Below are 20,688 nucleotides of genomic sequence, written 5' to 3' on the forward strand. Positions count from 1 at the left end.
TCCTTGAAAACACACACACACACACACACACACACACACACACACACACACACACACACGCAACAAATGTTTGTTTAAGCTTTAATGAGAGATCCTGACTTTATTAAATGGCAAGCAGGCGTGTATAACTGTCACATTAATGAGATACGTGTGTACAACAGGACAATGGAACCTTCAAAAATGAACTTTAAAGAAAATGCACATTGCAAGAAGTTATTTAAAACGAACATTATTGGGAAAAAAAATGCCCACAGCCACCAGAACGCATCAAAAATTGTAATTCAAATAAAAAAATTGAATGTTAGTAAAATAATAAAATGATACTTGTTGCTCACAAAAATCATTCATGAAGTTTGGTTCTTGTATTAATTTATTATGGGTCTACTATAATGTGACCAAATCTGCTGGGTCAAAAGTATACATACAGCAATGTTAATATTTGGTTACATGTCCCTTGGCAAGTTTCACTGCAATAAGGCACTTTTGGTAGCCATCCACAAGCTTCTGGTTGAGTTTTTGACCACTCCTCTTGACAAAATAAGAGTAGTTCAGCTAAATTTGTTGGTTTTCTGACGTGGACTTGTTTCTTCAGCATTGTCCACAAGTTTAAGTCAGGACTTTGGGAAGGCCATTCTAAAACCTTAATTCTAGCCTGATTTAGCCATTCCTTTACCACTTTTGACGTGTGTTTGGATTCATCGTCCTGTTGGAACACCCGACTGCGCCCTAAAATCATCACCCCGGAGAATGATGATTTTAGGTTGTCCTGAATAATTTGGAGGTAATCCTCCTTTTTCATTGTTCCATTTACTCTCTGTAAAGCACCAGTCCCATTGGCAGCAAAGCAGGCCCAGAGCATAATACTACCACCACCATTCTTGATGGTAGGTATGGTGTTCCTGGGATTGAAGGCCTCACCTTTTCTCCTCCAAACATATTGCTGGGTATTGTGGCCAAACAGCTACATTTTTGTTTCATCTGACATCACATGGTCAAAGAAAAGACCTTCTGGAAGAAAGTTCTGTTTGACAGTATGTTCTTTACAAGTGTATGTAAACTTTTGACCACGACTGTATATACTTACAGCATGTATATAAAACCTTGATGGAGGTGTTTGGATGATTTTTTTAAGGGCTTTGTTTACAGAGGGCAGCACGGTGGAGGAGGGGTTAGTGCATCTGCCTCACAATACGAAGGTGCTGAGTAGTCGGGTTCAATCCCAGGCTCGGGATCTTTCTGTGTGGAGTTTGCATGTTCTCCCCGTGACTGCGTGGGTTCCCTCTGGGTACTCCGGCTTCCTCCCACCTCCAAAGACATGCACCTGGGGATAGGTTGATTGGCAACACTAAATTGGCCCTAGTGTGTGAATGTGAGTGTGAATGTTGTCTGTCTATCTGTGCTGGCCCTGCGATGTATATATGTATATATATTTCACACCATATTCATTGCACTTCTACATTTTTTATATTTTTATATATTTGCACATTGTTTTTCTAGCATGCACACATCGCACTGTATGGAATGGCCTCAATCTCGTTACCTTGCGTAATGACAATAAAGCTGATTCTGATTCTGATTCTGAGGGGGCGACTTGTCCAGGGTGTACTCCGCCTTCCGCCCGATTGTAGCTGAGATAGGCTCCAGCGCCCCCCGCCACCCCGAAGGGAATAAGCGGTAGAAAATGGATGGATGGATGTTTACAGACTAGTGCAACCTCCAGAGACTCCGTTGTAAGCGGACTTTTGCTCGCATTACAATTTATAATGCATTAAAAAAAAAACATATGCGTTCTTTTCTTACATAAGGATTGTGAATGATAGGCAAAATTCCCCCCAAAATGTTTAAGCCCAATCCACCAGGAATATGCCTGTTTGCCCACCAAGTGCTGAGTCTGTAACCCGACACGACGTCACATGCATATCAGGTACTATCAAAGTATCAAATCCGGTATCCCTACTTACGACAGTGATCAACCTTTTTTGTACACGAGTATGAAAATTAGTAATATAATTAATATTAATATGAATTCATAATTTATTTATTTTTGATTAGTTATTTGCAGTGGCGGTCCGTGCGTTTCCCACCTAGGCCTTCAGTGATGTCCGACTTCAATGATTACCTCTCAAAATACCATAATTGATGTCACCACATGACCATTGCTGGAGAAATACTATACAGAAACACATTTACGTCCTACCCGGCGTTGAAACACATCAACAGTGTACAAAACGGGTTATTTTCTGGCACATTTAAAAATCAATAAACACGCATCAGCATTTGAAACATATCTTATGTGGTACTGTCAAAATTAAAATTGTAAAAAACATTAAACGTGAAAAAATAAAGAAATAATATATTTGAACTCACAATTTGTAGCACCCATTCAGCGCCGTATAAGCCAGTGGTACCGCTCGTAGTCGGTTGATTCTCGTGTAAACGGCGGGCATTTCCCCATTTCATCGCCGGGACAGCGGAGCTAGCTTCTACGGTTGGCTGGCGTCATCTCACAAGATGTAGTTTCTCTTTAAATATCCTTCTTGAAAATGGTCTTAAAATATGTATCTGCCACCCAATCAACGTTTACTTCTCTTTCTTTGTGGGTTAAAAAAGTGAGTATTGGTGATTTCTCTGCTAGCCCGGTATGACTACGCTGCTTCAGTAAATTGCAACCTGTGATTGGATTTGGAGTGAGAAGTGAGTATCTAATCACAGTCTCGTTAACGTCAGGCTACCAACGACTTGTGATCCGATTGGCTATCGCAACTGTCTATCAACTGTATGTGTTCTGTTCGTTTACACTGTGTTGATTCAGAAGGCTACGGCTGAATTCATAAAGCTCTGGCAACAAGCAAGCTGACTTCTGATTGGATAAAAGCTCGAATGTAAAAAAACAAGCAACACTGGATGGAGCTTGACATGAAGAGAATATGATCAATACTTTTATATACAGTATCTCTGAAAAGTAATTAATCCGCTACCGGTCCCGGGTGTGGCTCTGCTTAACTGCATAGCACCGCCACGACTCAAACCAGTGAGTATCCAATCACAGGAGGCGTAAATGTCACGTTCAACAACTCGTGATTTGTTTGGCTATCGCAATTATCTATCAATTGTATGTGCCCGCATTGTTGATTCTGAAGGCCCCGGGCAGATTTCGCACAGCATGGCAACATAAGCTAGCTGACTTCTGATTGGATAAAAACTCTAACCTAAAAACAACAGCACTAGAAGGAGTATAATATGCCATGAAGAGAATATGAATACTTTTAGATATTTAGGGAGGATAAATAAAAAATCACTTTTATCTTTAATTATGATGGTTAGCAGAGAAGGCCTTGCTGGCCCTAAAGGCCCACCGCTTGTTCTTTGCTGAAAAATGTGTTTTGAAACCTGAACAAACCAGTTTAAAAAAAAGTAAGTGAAAAATTAAATTATCTTTTTCAAGCGGCTTTATTATACTTTTTATTGTGACACTCCTTGTGTCTTCCCAAAGTGCAACACACATATCAAAAATATACATTTATCACATAGCGTTCCAAAAACAGCACATACATGGATAAAAAAAATGCACAAATGAAATGTACAACACAGCAGAAATTCAAATTTTTTTTTAAGAAATGTCATAATCCCTTGAAATGATCCAGCGGAATAATGTACAACATACATGTGCAAAGTAAAACGCTTGGAAATAATGCAACGTTTGAGTTCGATTCCCCCCGAAAAGGTTTGCAACATTGTGGTCCTGTCAGTTGTTGGACTCTGTCCCCTCAAGGTGATCCGGGATGGGCAGCCCAGTGAGGATGGTGACACATCGGTTCCACACGTTGAACACGGGGCAGACGGGCTGTGCAAAGGCGATGTCAAACGTGTACAAGTGCTGGGAGCCCACGGCGTCGTAGAAAGACAGGAAGCCAGAGTCGTAGTCCAACAGCACGCCGAGACGCCGCAGGTGGGGCGAGGGCTCCACGGGGGTCTCCTTGCCGTTGTGACGGGCCACCCATGAGTTGTTACAGCGGGACAGTACCCAGGAGGCGGAGTTCTTGCCCGCCCATTCGTGTTTCGGTGCCGATTTGTAGGCGATGCCCACGGCAAACCTCCAAGGAAAAAAAGACAATGGCATGAATAGTTTTTTACTGGATGACACTTACAGGTTTACAGTGCTTGACTCGATTTGGGCAGTTTTTCCTTGCGCCATTGAACGCATCAGTCATGGTATCCTTTATTCCAGGGGTGTCAAACGTACGGCCCGAGTGCCGGATCAGGCCCTTGAACAGATTTTGTCCGACACGCGGGATGAGTTTGCTGAGTATAAAAATTAACCTGGAATTTTTGAATGAAAGAAACAGCTGTTCTAAATGTGTCCACTAGATGTCGCAATAGCAATTATTTGTATCTTTGTAGATGATGCTAAATATGTACAAAATAAACCACATGATGTTAGTACATCAGTCTAGGAAAATGATCAAACTCCCGTACATAAATAACATCCTGTAATTTGATTTTGATATAATATTTTTTATCTTGATGGATTGAAAATTAACACCAATGAGTTGACTGATGAACATTATCAAGTAATTTATTCAGAAAGTATAAATAACGGCAAATAATCATCGAGAGAATGCCAAGAGTGTGCGAAAAAGTAATCAGAGCAAAGGGTGGCTATTTTGAAGAAACTAGAATATAAAACATGTTTTCAGTTATTTCACCTTGTTTTGTGAAGTACATAACTCCACATGTGTTCATTCATAGTTTTGATGCCTTCAGTGACAATCAACAATGAAAATAGTCATGAAAATAAAGAAAACACATTGAATGAGAAGGTGTGTCCAAACTTTTGGCCTGTACTGTATATATCAGAATCAGAAATATTTTATTCATCCCCGAGGTGAAATTAAGTATACAGTGTATATATATATATATATATATATATATATATATATATATACAATTTTTCAACACATCCAAATTATGATTCATATTGCAGTTCTGAATAAATTTGAAATTTAGAAGAATGGGTTTTTAAAAACACGTTTTTTAGACCATCTCCGCACTTACTTGCTGTGCGTATACCTCATACATCAGCAGTCAAGAGGAGTTTTTGTAACCATTTAACCTGTTTTGAATAGTAATTTAAAAAAAAATATGTTAGTGTTGTCAATTGATTATTTAAAAGAAATCTGATTATTCACAATTTTAAATGTGCATTAATCATTATTAATCACAGGTTATTACTTGCTTGCATGGTCTAAATGTACGGAAAACAGATCCCAGTATTTGGACAGAAATGCAATTTTGTTGTCAGAATGTCATCGAGGGACATTTTTTTAAATGTTTTCCTTAAATGCATTTCATTTATTTACTCAAAATTGCCAACAATTTTATCCAAAGACCAGTCAGGGTTTATTTTGAAGTGAAATTTGCCAGTGAGCACACCAGGCACAGTCTCCTCACTCATCTTCGCACTGGTGTAGGCATTGATCTGACCACTGACCGTACAACCCGAGCCTTTCAGGTAACCATCTATGGTTAAAGTAAAAGCGCATGTAGCGTCAAAATAAATCTGTGTATATACATTATTGTTGCAATATTTTTTTTGTGATTAATCACATTAGTTAATTTGTTATGTTGGACATCCCTATAATTTAAATTCCAAATAACGGTAATATATTGCGAGAATTGGTTTGAGTCAGGAATCGTGTTGAATCGATTCTAAATTGAATCGTCAACCGACAAACCGGAATCGAATTGAATTGTAAGTTATTGAATCGTTCACATTCCTACCAGTGAGGTTGGCACTCAAACAGAGAGGCGCCAAACAAATTAAATTGCACATTAACATGTGAGTACATTTTCATATCGGGAAACACAACCTATGAGAGCTACTATGGTGTACTACTTTATAGGATTATAATAATAATAATAATAATAATTAGAGATGTCCGATAATATCGGACTGCCGATATTATACGCCGATAAATGCTTTAAAATGTAATATTGGAAATTATTGGTATCGGTTTCAAAAAGTAAAATTTATGACTTTTTAAAACGCCGCTGTACGGAGTGGTACACGGACGTAGGGCGAAGTACAGAGCGCCAATAAACCTTTAAGGCACTGCCTTTGCGTGCCGGCCCATTCACATAATATCTACGGCTTTTCACACACACAAGTGAATGCAATCCATACTTGGTCAACAGCCATACAGGTCACACTGAGGGTGGCCGTATAAACAACCTTAACACTGTTACAAACATGCGCCACACTGTGAACCCACATCAAACAAGAATGACAAACACATTTCGGGAGAACATCCGCACCGAAACACTATATAAACACAACAGAACAAATACCCAGAACCTCTTGCAGCACTAACTCTTCCGGGACGCTACAATATACACTCCCCGCTACATACAGTTCATCCAACAATACAGTAACAACAGTGAACAGTGCGCAGGTATATCAGTTAGCTATCCCAATATCGCACTCCTTTTTATTGCATCTGGTTATCACAGTAGTTGTCTGTTGTTAAGTGCTTTGATTGCCAGTGGGACAAAGGAAAACCTATACGTGTTGTGTTTGTATGTTGCTGTTCTGTACCATTTACCATTTGGCATCAACACAATTTCCCTATGACGTATGTGGTGTGGGTCAAGGGCATACTTGCCAACCTTGAGAACTCCGATTTCGGGAGGCGGGGGGCGCGTGGGGGGTGGGGGGGGCGTGGTTGGGGGTGTGGTTAAGAGGGGAGGAGTATATTTACGCTAGAATTCACCAAGTCAAGTATTTCATATATATATATATATATATATATATATATATATATATATATATATATATATGGATGGATGGATATATATATATATATATATATATATATATATATATATATATATATATATATATATACATACACACATATATATATAAGAAATACTTCACTTTCAGTGAATTCTAGCTATAAATATATATTTATTTTATTATATATATATATATATATATATATATATATATATATATATATAAGAAATACTTGACGAAATACTAAGTCAAGTATTTCATATATATATATATATAAGAAATACTTGACTTTCAGTGAATTCTAGCTATAAATGCATATTTACTTTATTATATATATATATATATATATATATATATATATATATATATATATATATATATATATATATATATATATATATATATATATATATATATATGAAAAAATAAATACTTGAATTTCAGTGTTCATTCATTTACACATATACACACACACACATAACACTCATCTACTCATTGTTGAGTTAAGGGCTGAATTGTCCATCCTTGTTCTATTCTCTGTCACTATTTTTCGAACCATGCTGAACACCCTCTCTGATGATGCATTGCTGTGTGGCACGCACAAAAGTGCTTTCATCAAATGCACTAGATGGCAGTATTGTCATGTTTAAGAGTGTCACAACATTGCTGTTTACGGCAGACAAACTGCTTTACGGTAGACAACAACGTGACTGTTATTGTTGGGTGTTGGGAGGACGTTAATGAAACTGCCTAACAATAAACCCACATAAGAAACCAAGAACTCGCCCTCCATCATTCTACAGTTATAACGTGATTGGGCAGGTACGCTGTTTATATTGTGGGTTAGCGGACTCAGGTCCGCCTGAATTTCGGGAGATTTTCGGGAGAAAATTTGTCCCGGGAGGTTTTCGGGAGAGGCGCTGAATTTCGGGAGTCTCCCGGAAAATCCGGGAGGGTTGGCAAGTATGGTCACGGGTGATTTTAAGACCCTGCTTCCTCATGGTCTTGTCGAATATTTCTTGAGAGGAACAAGGGGGCTGCATGCCAATTATTTTACCAGCCCTCTTGATAAGGTTTTGAAGTTGGGTTTTGAGTTTGACAGACAGATTTCCAAACTATGTGGAGATGCCGTAACGGATGACAGATTCAATGTTTGCCTTATATAACAACATCGTGATAATTCTTGCTACACCGTGGACCCTGAGCCTCCTTGGTTAATACGGGAGCAAACAGAGTCAACTTGGTTGGACCAAGTTAATCAAAACAATATATACAGGAGTAGTGGCTTTGTTGCAAAGTGATCTGGAATTTCCCATCAGACTAACACTAGAAACAGAAGTGTATTCACCATGTGCTTCCTCCTATCAGAGCCTCCCAGTAATGGCGTCCGCTGTCGATATAAACGTTCCCCGTGACGCCGTAGCTGCTGTTGCTGGTAAATCGGTCTTGACTGTGGCTCTTCTTTGACGACGTCTCATCCCTCTCCACCGTCAGATTGTCATGGGAAACCTTTAACTTCCGATGAGCGGACTTTGGATCCAGTTTGAAAGGTTGACCTTAAGACAAAACCAGTAATTAGCTTTATAGAAATGTGTATTGTGTACTTAAAGACATACTGTTGGTCTTGAGTTTCCCTGGTTCACTGCTACGGCTACCGGCCTGGTTGATGGCTTTTACGATGAAGGCATACTTGGTACCGCACTGGAGGCCGTGGACTGTGTAGTTGTTTTGTTTGATGTTCGGCACGATCATCCAGCTGTCAGCGGAATTACACAAACCTGCAGCACAGAAACATAGAAGGTGACTGACAATGAAAACAAGATTTGAGCATAACATACAAAACCCCAAACCAGTGAAGTTGTCACGTAATGTAAATCGTAAATAAAAACAGAATACAAAGATTTGCAAATTCTTTTCAACTTATATTCAATTGAATAGACTGCAAAGACAAGATATTTAATGTTGGAACTGAGAAACTAATTTTTTTTTTCTCGCAAATAATCATTAACTTAGAATTTAATGGCAGCAACACATTGCAAAGAAGTTGGCACAGGGACATTTTTACCACTGTGTTACATGGCCTTTCCTTTTAACAACACTCAGTAAATGATTGGGAACTGAGGAGACCAATTTTTGAAGCTTTTCATGTGGAACTGTTTCCCATTCTTCCTCGATGTACAGCTTAAGTTGTTCAACCATCTGGGGTGTCCATTGTGGTACCTGGACTACAGGCAGGCCAGTCTAGTACCCACACTCTTTTACTATGAAGCTGTTGTAACGCGTGGCTTGGCATCGTCTTGCTGAAATAAGCAGGGGCGTCCATGATAACATTGCTTGGATAGCAACATCTGTTGCTTCAAAACCTGTATGTACCTTTCAGCATTAATGGGGCCTTCACAGATGTGTAAGTTACCCACGCCTTGGGCATTAATACACCCCCATACCATCACAGATGCTGGCTTTTGGACTTTGCGCCTATTACAAATCCAGATGGTTATTTTCCTCTTTGTTCCGGAGAACATGACGTCCACAGTTTCCAAAAACAATTTGAAATGTGGACTCGTCAGACCACAGAACAATTTTCCACTTTGCATCACTGCATCTTAGATGAGCTCGGTTTCAGCGAAGCGGGAAGCGTTTCTGGGTGTTGTTAATAAATGTTTTTCGCTTTGCATAGTAGAGTTTTAACTTGCACTTACAGATGTAGTGACGAACTGTAGTCACTGACAGTGGTTTTCTGAAGTGTTCCTGAGCCCATGTGGTGATATCCTTTACACACTGATGTCGCTTTTTGATGCAGTACCGCCTGAGGGATCGAAGGTCACGGGCATTCAATGTTGGTTTTCAGCCTTGCTGCTTACGTGCAGTGATTTCTCCAGATTCTCTGAATCATTTAATGATATTACGGACCGTAGAAATCCCTAAATTCCTTGCAATACTGGTTGAGAAATGTTGTTCATAAACAATTTGTTCACAAATTTGTTCACAAAGTGGTGATCCTCGCCCCATCCTTGTTTGTGAATGATTGATCATTTCATGGAAGCTGCTTTTATACCCAATCATGGCACCCACCTGTTCCCAATTATCCCGTTAACCTGTGGGATGTTCCAAATAAGTGTTTGATGAGCATTCCTCAACTTTCTCAGTCTTTTTTGCCACTTGTGCCAGCTTTTTTGAAACATGTTGCAGGCATGAAATTCCAAATGAGGTAACATTTGCAAAAAATAACAACGTTTTCCAGTTCGAACGTTAAGTATCTTGTCTTTGCTGCCTATTCATTTGAATATAGGTTGAAAGGGATTTGCAAATCATTGTATTCTGTTTTTATTTACGATTTACACAATGTGCCAACTTCACTGGTTTTGGGTTTTGTAAGTATTGTGGTAAAAAGCCTCCAAAGCTCCAACTTAAAGTCCCCACTCAAATTCCTCTCATATTGTCCAGCATAAACGCCTCATTGGTTTTGCACTGCTTTCTTCAGAGGGGGCTAGTGGGTCCAAATGCAAGACACAAAGAAATACCATGCGATATATCGATCAAACCTATAACGCTACAGAAACACAAGCCAAGCAAACCTGGCTTTAAAAAAATGTATTATAAAGAAAGATTATAAAGATAGATGGCTGAAAAAAAATCAAAATAAAACTATAATAGTACACAATATAGAGCATATAAGATTGTACTAATAACAAAAATCGGGGGAAGGGGCGTGGAGGGTGGAGCTGTATTTGTATTTGACTCTTCAACCGCAATGTGGTGGTGTCAGTTTCTGCAATTGGCAATCTGTCAAGAATGAGGCAGTAGATGAATGGATCTTGCAAGTAGAAAAGCAAGGGACCACATTTGGTTCCTCACTTAAACCACATGCATCCCTATTAATATTTTACCTAACCAATCAAAAATAAGACAATAATTTATTAGTGATTGTTGTGAAAGACAAGTATATGATGCTGTTATTTTTTTTATATATATAAATGCGCTTCATAAATATAATATAGGTAGTTTTTTGGGGGGGAGAGACAACTTACCAAATAAAAAAAAAAATAAAAAAATTGGATTTCAACGAGTGCTGTATAGAAGTAAAAACAAAACATACCGCTTAAATCATAAGGTTTAACTCTTTTGTTTAATGTAACAATGCCGCATGTCGGCTGTTGGCGGGCATGCAATATTATCGTAATAATGCAGAAGTTGTAATAATAATATCATAATGCGATAATATAGTAATGATGTGTTAATGTAATAATAATGGGATAATAATTGAATGATGTATCAACGTTTTAATAAAGTAATAATAATGTCTTAATGCAAGAGTTGTAAAAACAGGTTATTAATAAAGTAATAATAATGTAATGATGCAATAATTATATAACATATGTAATAATAATGGAATAATAATGGAATGATGTTTGATACATTATTCCATTATTATTACATATTTTTATATTATTATTGCATTATCAATGTAATAATAAAACAATACTAATGCAGGAGTTGTAAAAATAGGTTATTAATAAAGTATTAATAATGTAATAATGCAATAATAATACAAAACATATGTAATAATAATGTAATTGCGAAGGAGTTTTATAATAATGTAATAATAATGTAATAATATGTTGCTCCCAAGATGCAGAGAAGGCAAGCGACGTGCAGGCAGAAGATGATTTAATTAAGTACCAGGCAGAAGCAACATAACACGGGTCGAGTAGGAAATCAGGAATCCACAAAACACTGTGGAATACGCTAGATAATGAACCAGCACTGAAGGAGGGAACAAGGTGGAACACATTAAATTAATTGACAATGAGGAACAGGTGTGCTGGCAGGCAAAGTAAAGTTGCTACAAAACAATGATACCAAACAGGAAATACTACCAAAACAAAAGCTTCAGGACATGAAATTATATACAGGAAAACAAAGAATACAATCCAAAGTGTCATCTCAGATTATGACAATTCTAATTCTAATATATTCTAATAAAAGTGAAATAAAACGTCATCTTAATGTATTTGTTTTCCATTTTTTTCTGCTTGAGATTCAGTCCTAGGCTAATTGTATTTGTTTTTAAAGGGGAACTGCACTTTTTGGGGAAATTTTGCTTATCATTCACAATCTTTATGTAAGACAAGAATCTTTTTTTTTTCTTTTTTTAATGCATTCTAAATAATAAATAAATGTGATCAAAAGTCCGCTTACACTGGAGCCTATGGAAGCAACTCTATTCTGCCTATAAAACCCCTTAAAAAACATCCGGACTGTCAGGCAGCGTCTGCGGCAGATCCACTGGAGAGGATGACGGCAACTACGGCAGACCCACTGGAGTTGCGGGTGGTGAATGCAGCAGACCCACTGGAGTTGCAGGTGGCACCTGCGGTAGACCCACTCCAGTTGCGAGAGGCGGCGGCCGGGCTGGGCGGGTAGCTGGCAGCGGAGATCTCACTGAACAAAGGACAGGAAGTGGCGGTCTTGGTGAATGTAGCTGTGCCTTCACAGTCACACAGCTACCAGCCAAAGCCGACCCTTCAGAAAGCAGATTCCAGACGCCGTCACTGGTTTGATGGAGGAGCGTTTGACTCTTGACCTTACTGGGAGAAAAAGACCAGAAAGCTACTTGGCTCCCACATCAATGTCTCTAGTACTTCAGGAGGGTACCGCTGAGTCTCTGTCTTGTTTTCAGCCCCAAAAAAACTCTCATAGTCCTTGTCTGTGAAATCATGTGGTCGGGACATTGTTGAGTATGTTGATTATTCTCTCCATGCTGAGGTCAAGTTTTGTACACAGTCATGTTGGAAGAGGAAGGGGCCAGCTTCAAATTGTTCCCACAAGGTTGGGAGCATGGACTTGTCCAAAATGTTTTGGTATCCTGGAGCATTCAAAGTTCCTTTCACTGGAACTAAGGGGCCAAGCCCAACTCCTGAAAGACAACCCCACACCATAATTCCTCCTCCACCAAATTTCACACTCGGAACAATGCAGTCCGAAATGTACCGTTCTCCTGGCAACCTCCAAACCCAGACTCGTCCATCAGATTGCCAGATGGAAAAGCGTGATTCATCACTCCAGAGAACGCGTCTCCACTGCTCTAGAGTCCAGTGGCGACGTGCTTTACACATCCCACGCTTTGCATTGGACTTGGTGATGTATGGCTTAGAAACAGCTGCTCACCCATGGAAACCCTTCCATGAAGCTCTCTGTGTACTGTACGTGGGCTAATTGGAAGGTCACATGAAGTTTGGAGCTCTGTAGAAACTGACTGTGCAGAAAGTCGGCGACCTCTTTGCACTATGCGCTTTAGCATCCGCTGACCCCTCTCTGTCAGTTAACGTGGCCTACCGCTGAGTTGCTGTTGTTCCCAAACTCTTCCATGTTCTTATAATAAAGCCGACAGTTCACTTTGGAATATTTAGGAGCGAGGAAATTTCACGACTGGATTTGTTGCACAGGTGGCATCCTATGACAGTTCCACGCTGGAAACTACTAAGCCCCTGAGCGCGGCCCATTCTTTCACAAACGTTTGTAGAAACAGTCTCCATGCCTAAGTGCTAGATTTTATAAACCTGTGGCCGGGCCAAGTGGTTAGGACACCTGATTCTGATCTTTTGGATGGGTGGCAAAATACTTTTGGCAATATAGTGTATGTGATCGCTGAGTACGGCTTAAACAGTCAACGGTTTTTGCACAGTTCCACTCCAAGGGTGGTGTGTTTTTTTTTTGTGTATTCCCTTTAACAAACAAAATGTATATCAATAAAACAATATGTCTTTCCATTACGCTTTTGCACTTGGTGGAGGCACCGGGAAATAACACAACAGCAGACTTACTGACGACATTGCAGTGACTGGTGAAGATGGCGTACTGAAGTTCATAGGACACGACGGAGAACTCATCATCTGACGTCCAGTGAACTGTGATGGTGTCGTATGAAGCCGTGCATAATTCCTCTCGGATTACCGGTGGATTTGGCGCTGTAGCCGGAAAACAAAAACAAAACAAAACAAATGTTGTTGAGAGATTAGCATCAAAGATGAGCTGGCTTTGCTCCGAGGGTAAAAATAGCAAACAAAAAACAATTAGTCACAGGGATTAGTGGTGCTTATTAGCATCAAGTCTTTTGTGTTCTTTTTAAGCAGCTAACAAGTGTAATTCAGATGCAGTTTTCAATCCCGTAAATTCAACACAGACACATAAACACATTTTACATTTACATATTTACAATTATGACCTATTTTTCAACCTCTACTAAAGTGGAGGGGTTGAGTAAAACTTGTAAACTGTCACAATATATCCGTTCAGACGTCTTATGGAAGATTTATTCCTTTGTTGCTGTGCAACAAAAAGCAGTCTGTTGCTAGTGCTAATCCATTTCAGGGTCATTGGTAAAATGGAACCTATCCCAGCTGACTTTGAGGTAGAAATACATGATTTTCAATGAGCTGCGCTACCATGGGGGATTGATGCAAAATTGGGTGCGCTACCGAGTGGGGAAGTTGGTGGATTACAGATTCATCAACCCTTTGAAAGCACTGTATATGTTACACTCAATCAGTGGCGGGCCGTGCGTTTCCCACCTAGGCTCACCCCTCAAAATACCATCAACTCCACTGGATACCCATCAAACATTGCATCCACTTTAAAATAATTCTCCTCACTTTCAAAGCCATCCATAACCTCTCTCCATAATAGCTCTCTGACCTGATCCATGTCGCCACGCCCTCACGTTCCCTAAGATCTTCTTCATCCATCCATCTCACTGTCCCTTTATTTGAACTGTCCACCATGGGTGCCCGAGCTTTCAGCCGCTCTGCCCCACACCTTTGGAACTCTTTACCACCAGACCTTCGCAACTTAGAATACATATCCCTCTTCAAATCAAGACTCAAAACACACCTATTCCTGACTGCTTATTCATTGTAATCATCTTTTCTTTTCCCTTTGTTGTTGTTGTTGTTGGGTTTTTTTTTATTATCCAATTTGATTTTATTGTTGTGATTTTGTACGGTGTCCTTGAGTGCCCAGAAAGGCGCCTTATAACTAAAATGTATTATTATTATTATTATTATTATTATCTTTGATGTCACCACATGACCATTGCTGGAGAAATACTATACAGGAACACATTTACGCACTACCTCGCATTGAAACACATCAGCAGTGTACAAAACAGGTTATTTTCCGGCGCATTAAAAAATCAATTAAAACGCAGCAGAAATGAAAACATATCTTATGTGGTACTGTCAAAATTTAAATTGCAAAAATCAAATTAAAAATGAAAAAATTTCATATTTGAACTTACTATTCAACGCCGTATAAGCCAGTGGTACCCCTCATCGTCGGCTTATTCGAGTGGAAATGGTGTGCATTTCCCCATTTCATCACCAGAACAGCCGATCTAGCTTCCGGGGTTGGCCGACATCGTCTCACAAGGTGTAGTTTGTCTTTAAATATCCTTCTTGAAATTGGCCTTGCAAATATATATCTGCCACCTAATCAATGTTTATTTCTCCTTCTCTGGTATGGCTATGGTGCAATACTTCCTGCTTCCTGCTAAATTGAAACTTGTGATTGGATACTCACTTTGGAATGACAAGTGAGTATCCAATCACAATCTCGTTAACATTAGGCTACTTGGATAGGCTACTGTCAACAACTTGTGATCTGATTGGCTATCGCAACTGTCTATCAACTGTATGTGTTCTCAGATTCATCCGTTAACAGTCCCAATGAGTATACAATCACAGGACACGTAAATGTCACGTTCAACGTGAGGCCAGCTCGAAGGACGGGCTTCACAGTGTCTTGGCTGAATGAGCGTGTATCGGACGCCTCAGTCTCCTTGGACGCATCCTCGTTCATCCATGCGGACTGGACACTGGCCTAGAGTTAGTGGGCGGCGAGGGTGGAGTAGGCTCTCTTGGTTGCTTTGTTGGGTCTGCTCCTGTCTCTGGCCATGCTCCCCTCACCCCAGCAGACGATGGCGTGGAACACCGCAGAGGCCACCACAGTGTGTGTGGGTGTTGAAATTATGTTTTTGTTTGGTTTCTTGTCTGTGCATGGTGCAATCTTGTTTGCGCAATGTATGTTATTGGTTGATTTTGTATTTTTTTTGTCGTCGCTGTTTTACTTTTGTAGCTGCGTGTCAATGTGGCACTGCTGGAGTGGCAGCTGGTTGCATCAGCTCTGCTCTTTTAATGACTTTATTGTCCTTTGTGTTCTTTGATGTTTCCCTCTTACACACATGCTTATGTGTGCCATGGCTCTGAGGTTTTTTTTCTTCCTTGGCCTCAGTCTGGACCCCCTCTCCAGAGGCCCAGGCTTAGACTGATTTTTTTTTTCTCACTCCCCCCAGCGTTTACCTGTTTCTCACCTTTTTTGTAAGGGGTGCCAGAAGTTTGCAGATCAGCGATCCTGTTCTGTCTCCCTGTAATGTTTGTCTGCTCTTGAATGGGATTGTGCTGAAAATCTTAATAAACTATTTCTGATTCTGATTCTGATTCTGATCATTTATCTACCTTTGCATTCGTTTTAAAATATTGGTTGCGCTACCCGGCTATTGCGTGTTACAATTGTTGTTGTTTACAACAAAGTCATCTGCAATATTAATGCTGACCAAGCAAGTACATGTATTACAACATTGGTTCTGTTGTTGCTGCTGTGTTACGTAATACTAAATAGTTAATAATTGACCATAATGAAGTATTAATAAAGCAACAAAAGTGTTGAACTTCACAAAGACTTACCTGTGAGATAATCTAAACCCTCTAACATTTTCTTTTCCCTTGAAAAGTCCAGGGCGAAAGTGTCAAAGGTGTCATTCAGGTTTATTTCCGGTAGCAAGATCTGAGAGGACGTTGTTGCCATGGAGACTCTGTTGTCAGTAAAAGAAGGATGCACAATAAGACATTTTAAAACTTTCCCAAGGGTGGTCTTGGCGTCCTCTCACCGCTCACAGACGCTTTTGGCCGACTGAAGGAAGCGAGTGTGGTCCGTCTCTTTGAGGGTGTGGTCAGCCTGAGTGATGAGCGAGGACGACCTCTCGATGCACTGCTTGCAGCTGCCTATTTGTTGGGCTAACTTCCTCAGGCGCACAGTCTAATTGGACAAAAGCGAATTGACAAAAATCTTGGCAAAATTAAATTGCAGATAACATATCAGCCATATATCATTTGTTCATGCAGTGTTCCAACAGAACAGTCTGTTCTGGTGTGAAGTTGCAGATTCTCATCTTGCCAGAGGGTTGCAAGGTTATCAAGATACAGACAGTGACAAACTGTACCTTTCCCTCCTTTATCTTGGTACCGATGATTTGCCGCCTCTGCTGTATGATATTGATCAGTAGGTCACACTCCTCCAGCAGCTTGTTTTCTTGCCTGGAAGCGTTTATCTAGACATGGCCAGACAAGTCCAGATAATCAACAGTCAATAATGGAGTGGAGTCAAGTCAAGTGCAGTTTAGCCTACACAAATCCCACACAAGAGACTCGGCTGGCTTAGACTACCGATAATGCAATTGAATTTCTGCTCATTCCACGGGGAAGCAAAACAAGCAAACAAGAGTTTACCTTGAGTCATTTTCACTTCAACAACATTGCTGGGAGAAGAGTTAAGGATTCTTAAGTGTGGAATGCATGGTCGATAAATCTTCTAAAGATCATCATGAAGCAACTGAATCGGGATGGAGTGCACTACTTGTCTGCACCCAGCAGAGGCATTCAGTCTCAACTAATCTGCTGTCTAAAGACGAAAAGGTGTCAAACAAACAAACCTAACGCAATAATAACTGATTAACTGAAGAACAAACTGACTGACACTGAGTAACCACCATTGATTTACTAAAAGGGAACTAACTGAAAAAACTATATATAACAAACTTACAAAGTTACTAACCTGCTTACTGACTGACTGACTGACAGGCTAACCAACTGACGAAAAACCAAACTAAACAACTACCTAGTTAACTGACTGACATACAAACTTACTGTCTGTCAATTGCATGAACAAAATAACTTACTATTCAGCTAATGAAATGAAAAACTGACTACAAATATTTACTTACCAACCAACTAACCACCCAACTAATTTTAGACAACTACTGAAACTAACAGACTGACAAACCAACTAACTGATAGAATAACTGAATAACTGACAAACTGACTAAAATATATTCTAATTGGCAAACTAATTAACCATCCAACTTACTGACTAACTTACTAATCACAAATGGGTGACAAAAAATGTACCCATTTACTGAAATTGACAAGGCAAATAAGACTAACTAACTTACCATTTAGCTAATTAAATGAGAAACTGACTGACTACAACTAATGTACTTATTACACTTATACTTATACTAACCACCTAACTGATTGACCAAGGAACAAACTAACCAACTGGGTAACAGAAAAAAATATCTGACTACTGAATCTGACTAAAGAACTAAGACTGACTAACTTATCAGGCCCATTTAGCTGATTAAATGACAAACTGACTGACTAACAACTAATTTACTAATTTACTAATTAACTAACCCCATAGCTATCTGACATAACTGACTTAGTGACAGAAAAGTATATAACTACTGAAACTGACTAGATGACTGAAACAATGACAAACAAACCAACTAACGAATATAGCTGAATGACTGACAAACTGAAAAACAAACCTACTAAGCAGCTAACTAACTAAATAAACATCAACATGACTGAGGAACTAACTAACTGTCTGAGTGACAGAAAACATATCCAACTCCTGAAACTGGCTAGATGACTGGAAAGGTAACAGACTAACCAACTAACTGATATGATAACTGAGTGACTGACTGATAAACAAACTTACTAAGCAGCAAATTAACTAACTAACCATTGAAACTGATAGTTTAATTAACTAAGTAACCGATGGAGTGACAAAGAAAGTATCTAACCACTGAAACTGACTCGATGACTGAAAAAGTAACATACTCACTAACCAACTAACTGATAGAATAACTGAGTGATTGACCAACTGAAAAACAAACTGACCAGCTGACTAACTAACTTACCAATTCTGACTCATGGTTAGTTAGTATTACATGCATTTTTATGTAACTGTATCTTTTGTTGCCTCAGGGCCAGGACTCCCTTGAAAAATATGTGTTTTAATCTACATGGGACTTTCCTGGTTAAATAAAGGTTAAATAAAATAAAAAGTAACTACACTATATTGCCAAAAATATTTTGCCACCCATCCAAATGATCAGAATCAGGTGTCCTAATCACTTGGCCCGGCCACAGGTGTATAAAATCTAGCACTTAGGCATGGGGACTGTTTCTACAAACATTTGTGAAAGAATGGGCCGCTATCAGGAGCTCAGTGATTTCCAGCGTGGAACTGTCATAGGATGCCACCTGTGCAACAAATCCAGTCGTGAAATTTCCTTGCTCCTAAATATTCCAAAATCAACTTTCAGCTTTATAATAAGAAAATGGAAGAGTTTGGGAACAACAGCAACTCAGCCACCAAGTGGTAGGCCACGTAAACTGACAGAGAGGGGTCAGCGGATGCTGAAGAGCATAGTGTAAAGAGGTCGCCAACTTTCTGCACAGTCAGTTGCTACAGAGCTCCAAACTTCATGTGACCTTCCAATTAGCCCACGTACAGTACGCAGAGAGCTTCATGGAATGGGTTTCCATGGCGGAGCAGCTGCATTTAAGCCATGCATCACCAAGTCCAATGCAAAGCATGGGATGCAGTGGTGTAAAGCACATCGCCACTGGACTCTAGAGCAGTGGAGACGCCTTCTCTGGAGTGATGAATCACACTTTTCCATCTGGCAATCTGATGGACGAGTCTTGGTTTGGAGGTTGCCAGGAGAACGGTACATTTCATACTGCATTGGTGGAGGAGGAATTATGGTGTGGGGTTGTTTTTCAGGAGTTGGGATTCCAGTGAAATTAACTTTGAATGTTTCAGGATATTAAAACTTTTTGGACAATTCCATGCTCCCAACCTTGTGGGAACAGTTCGGAGTGGGCCCCTTCCTCTTCCAACATGACTGTGCACCAGTGCACAAAGCAAGGTCCGTAAAGACATGGATGACAGAGTCTGGTGTGGATGAACTTGACTGGCCTGCACAGAGTCCTAACCTAAACCCCATAGAACACCTTTGGGAAGAATTAGAACGGAGACTGAGAGCCAGGCCTTCTCAACAAACATCAGTCTGTGACCTCACCAATGCGCTTTTGTAGGAATAGTGGAAAATTCCTATAAACACACTCTACAACCTTGTGGACAGCCTTCCCAGAAGAGTTGAAGCTGTAATAGCTGCAAAAGGTGGACCGACATCATATTGGGTTAGGAATGGGATGGCACTTCAAGTTCATATGTGAGTCAAGGCAGGTGGTCAAATACTTTTGGCAATATAGTATAACTGACAAACAAAATGACTAAGTAACATACTGACTCATGGAAACTAAGTAACTGACAAACAACTAGAATGTAATAGAATGTAATGTATGTATTGGTGTTGTACAATAACTTATTAACCAAATACAAATGATCTAACCACCCACTCACTGACAAATAGGTAATACTTAACCAATAGATAGATGTTGTAGACTAGACGAGCATGTTGTAAACATTGATGATGATACAGTAAGAGTCGGTGTGGAGTTGATAAAGAGCATCACCTCCACGTGTTGGCACGTTTGGATGAGTTTGCCCATCAGTGTTTCCAACTCGCTGGTCCTCTTGATGAGATTGCTGAGGTTGGTGTCCAGGGCGTGCTGAAAAAGAACACAAAAGATTATAGGGAATATTTAATTACGCGCTGGCACTGCCGTGATAAGCTTCGAAAGAAATAAACGTTGCGTCGTTAAATGAGCGCCAGTGTCAGCGGGCAGGAATGAGCACATTTG

General features: G+C 39.8%; 1 protein-coding gene across 4 annotated transcripts in view; it reads right to left on the bottom strand.

The window, feature by feature from the left end:
* Positions 1-3,440: 3,440 nt before the first annotated feature.
* mid1 (midline 1) overlaps positions 3,441-20,688 on the bottom strand; it is a 111,230-nt gene continuing 93,982 nt past the window's right edge. For all 4 annotated transcript variants that reach the window (XM_061971425.2, XM_061971424.2, XM_061971422.2 and 1 more), the window contains exons 3-10: positions 20,461-20,556; positions 17,073-17,180; positions 16,740-16,888; positions 16,537-16,664; positions 13,621-13,764; positions 8,413-8,574; positions 8,145-8,352; positions 3,441-4,094 (exon numbers count right to left, since the gene is read on the bottom strand). In XM_061971425.2, coding sequence (XP_061827409.2) covers positions 3,746-4,094; positions 8,145-8,352; positions 8,413-8,574; positions 13,621-13,764; positions 16,537-16,664; positions 16,740-16,888; positions 17,073-17,180; positions 20,461-20,556 — 1,344 coding nt within the window. In that variant the 3' untranslated portion in view covers positions 3,441-3,745. The remainder of the gene's footprint in view (positions 4,095-8,144; positions 8,353-8,412; positions 8,575-13,620; positions 13,765-16,536; positions 16,665-16,739; positions 16,889-17,072; positions 17,181-20,460; positions 20,557-20,688) is intronic.

Source organism: Nerophis lumbriciformis, linkage group LG13 (genome assembly GCF_033978685.3).
Source record: "Nerophis lumbriciformis linkage group LG13, RoL_Nlum_v2.1, whole genome shotgun sequence".
NCBI classification, from domain to species: Eukaryota; Metazoa; Chordata; class Actinopteri; order Syngnathiformes; family Syngnathidae; genus Nerophis; species Nerophis lumbriciformis.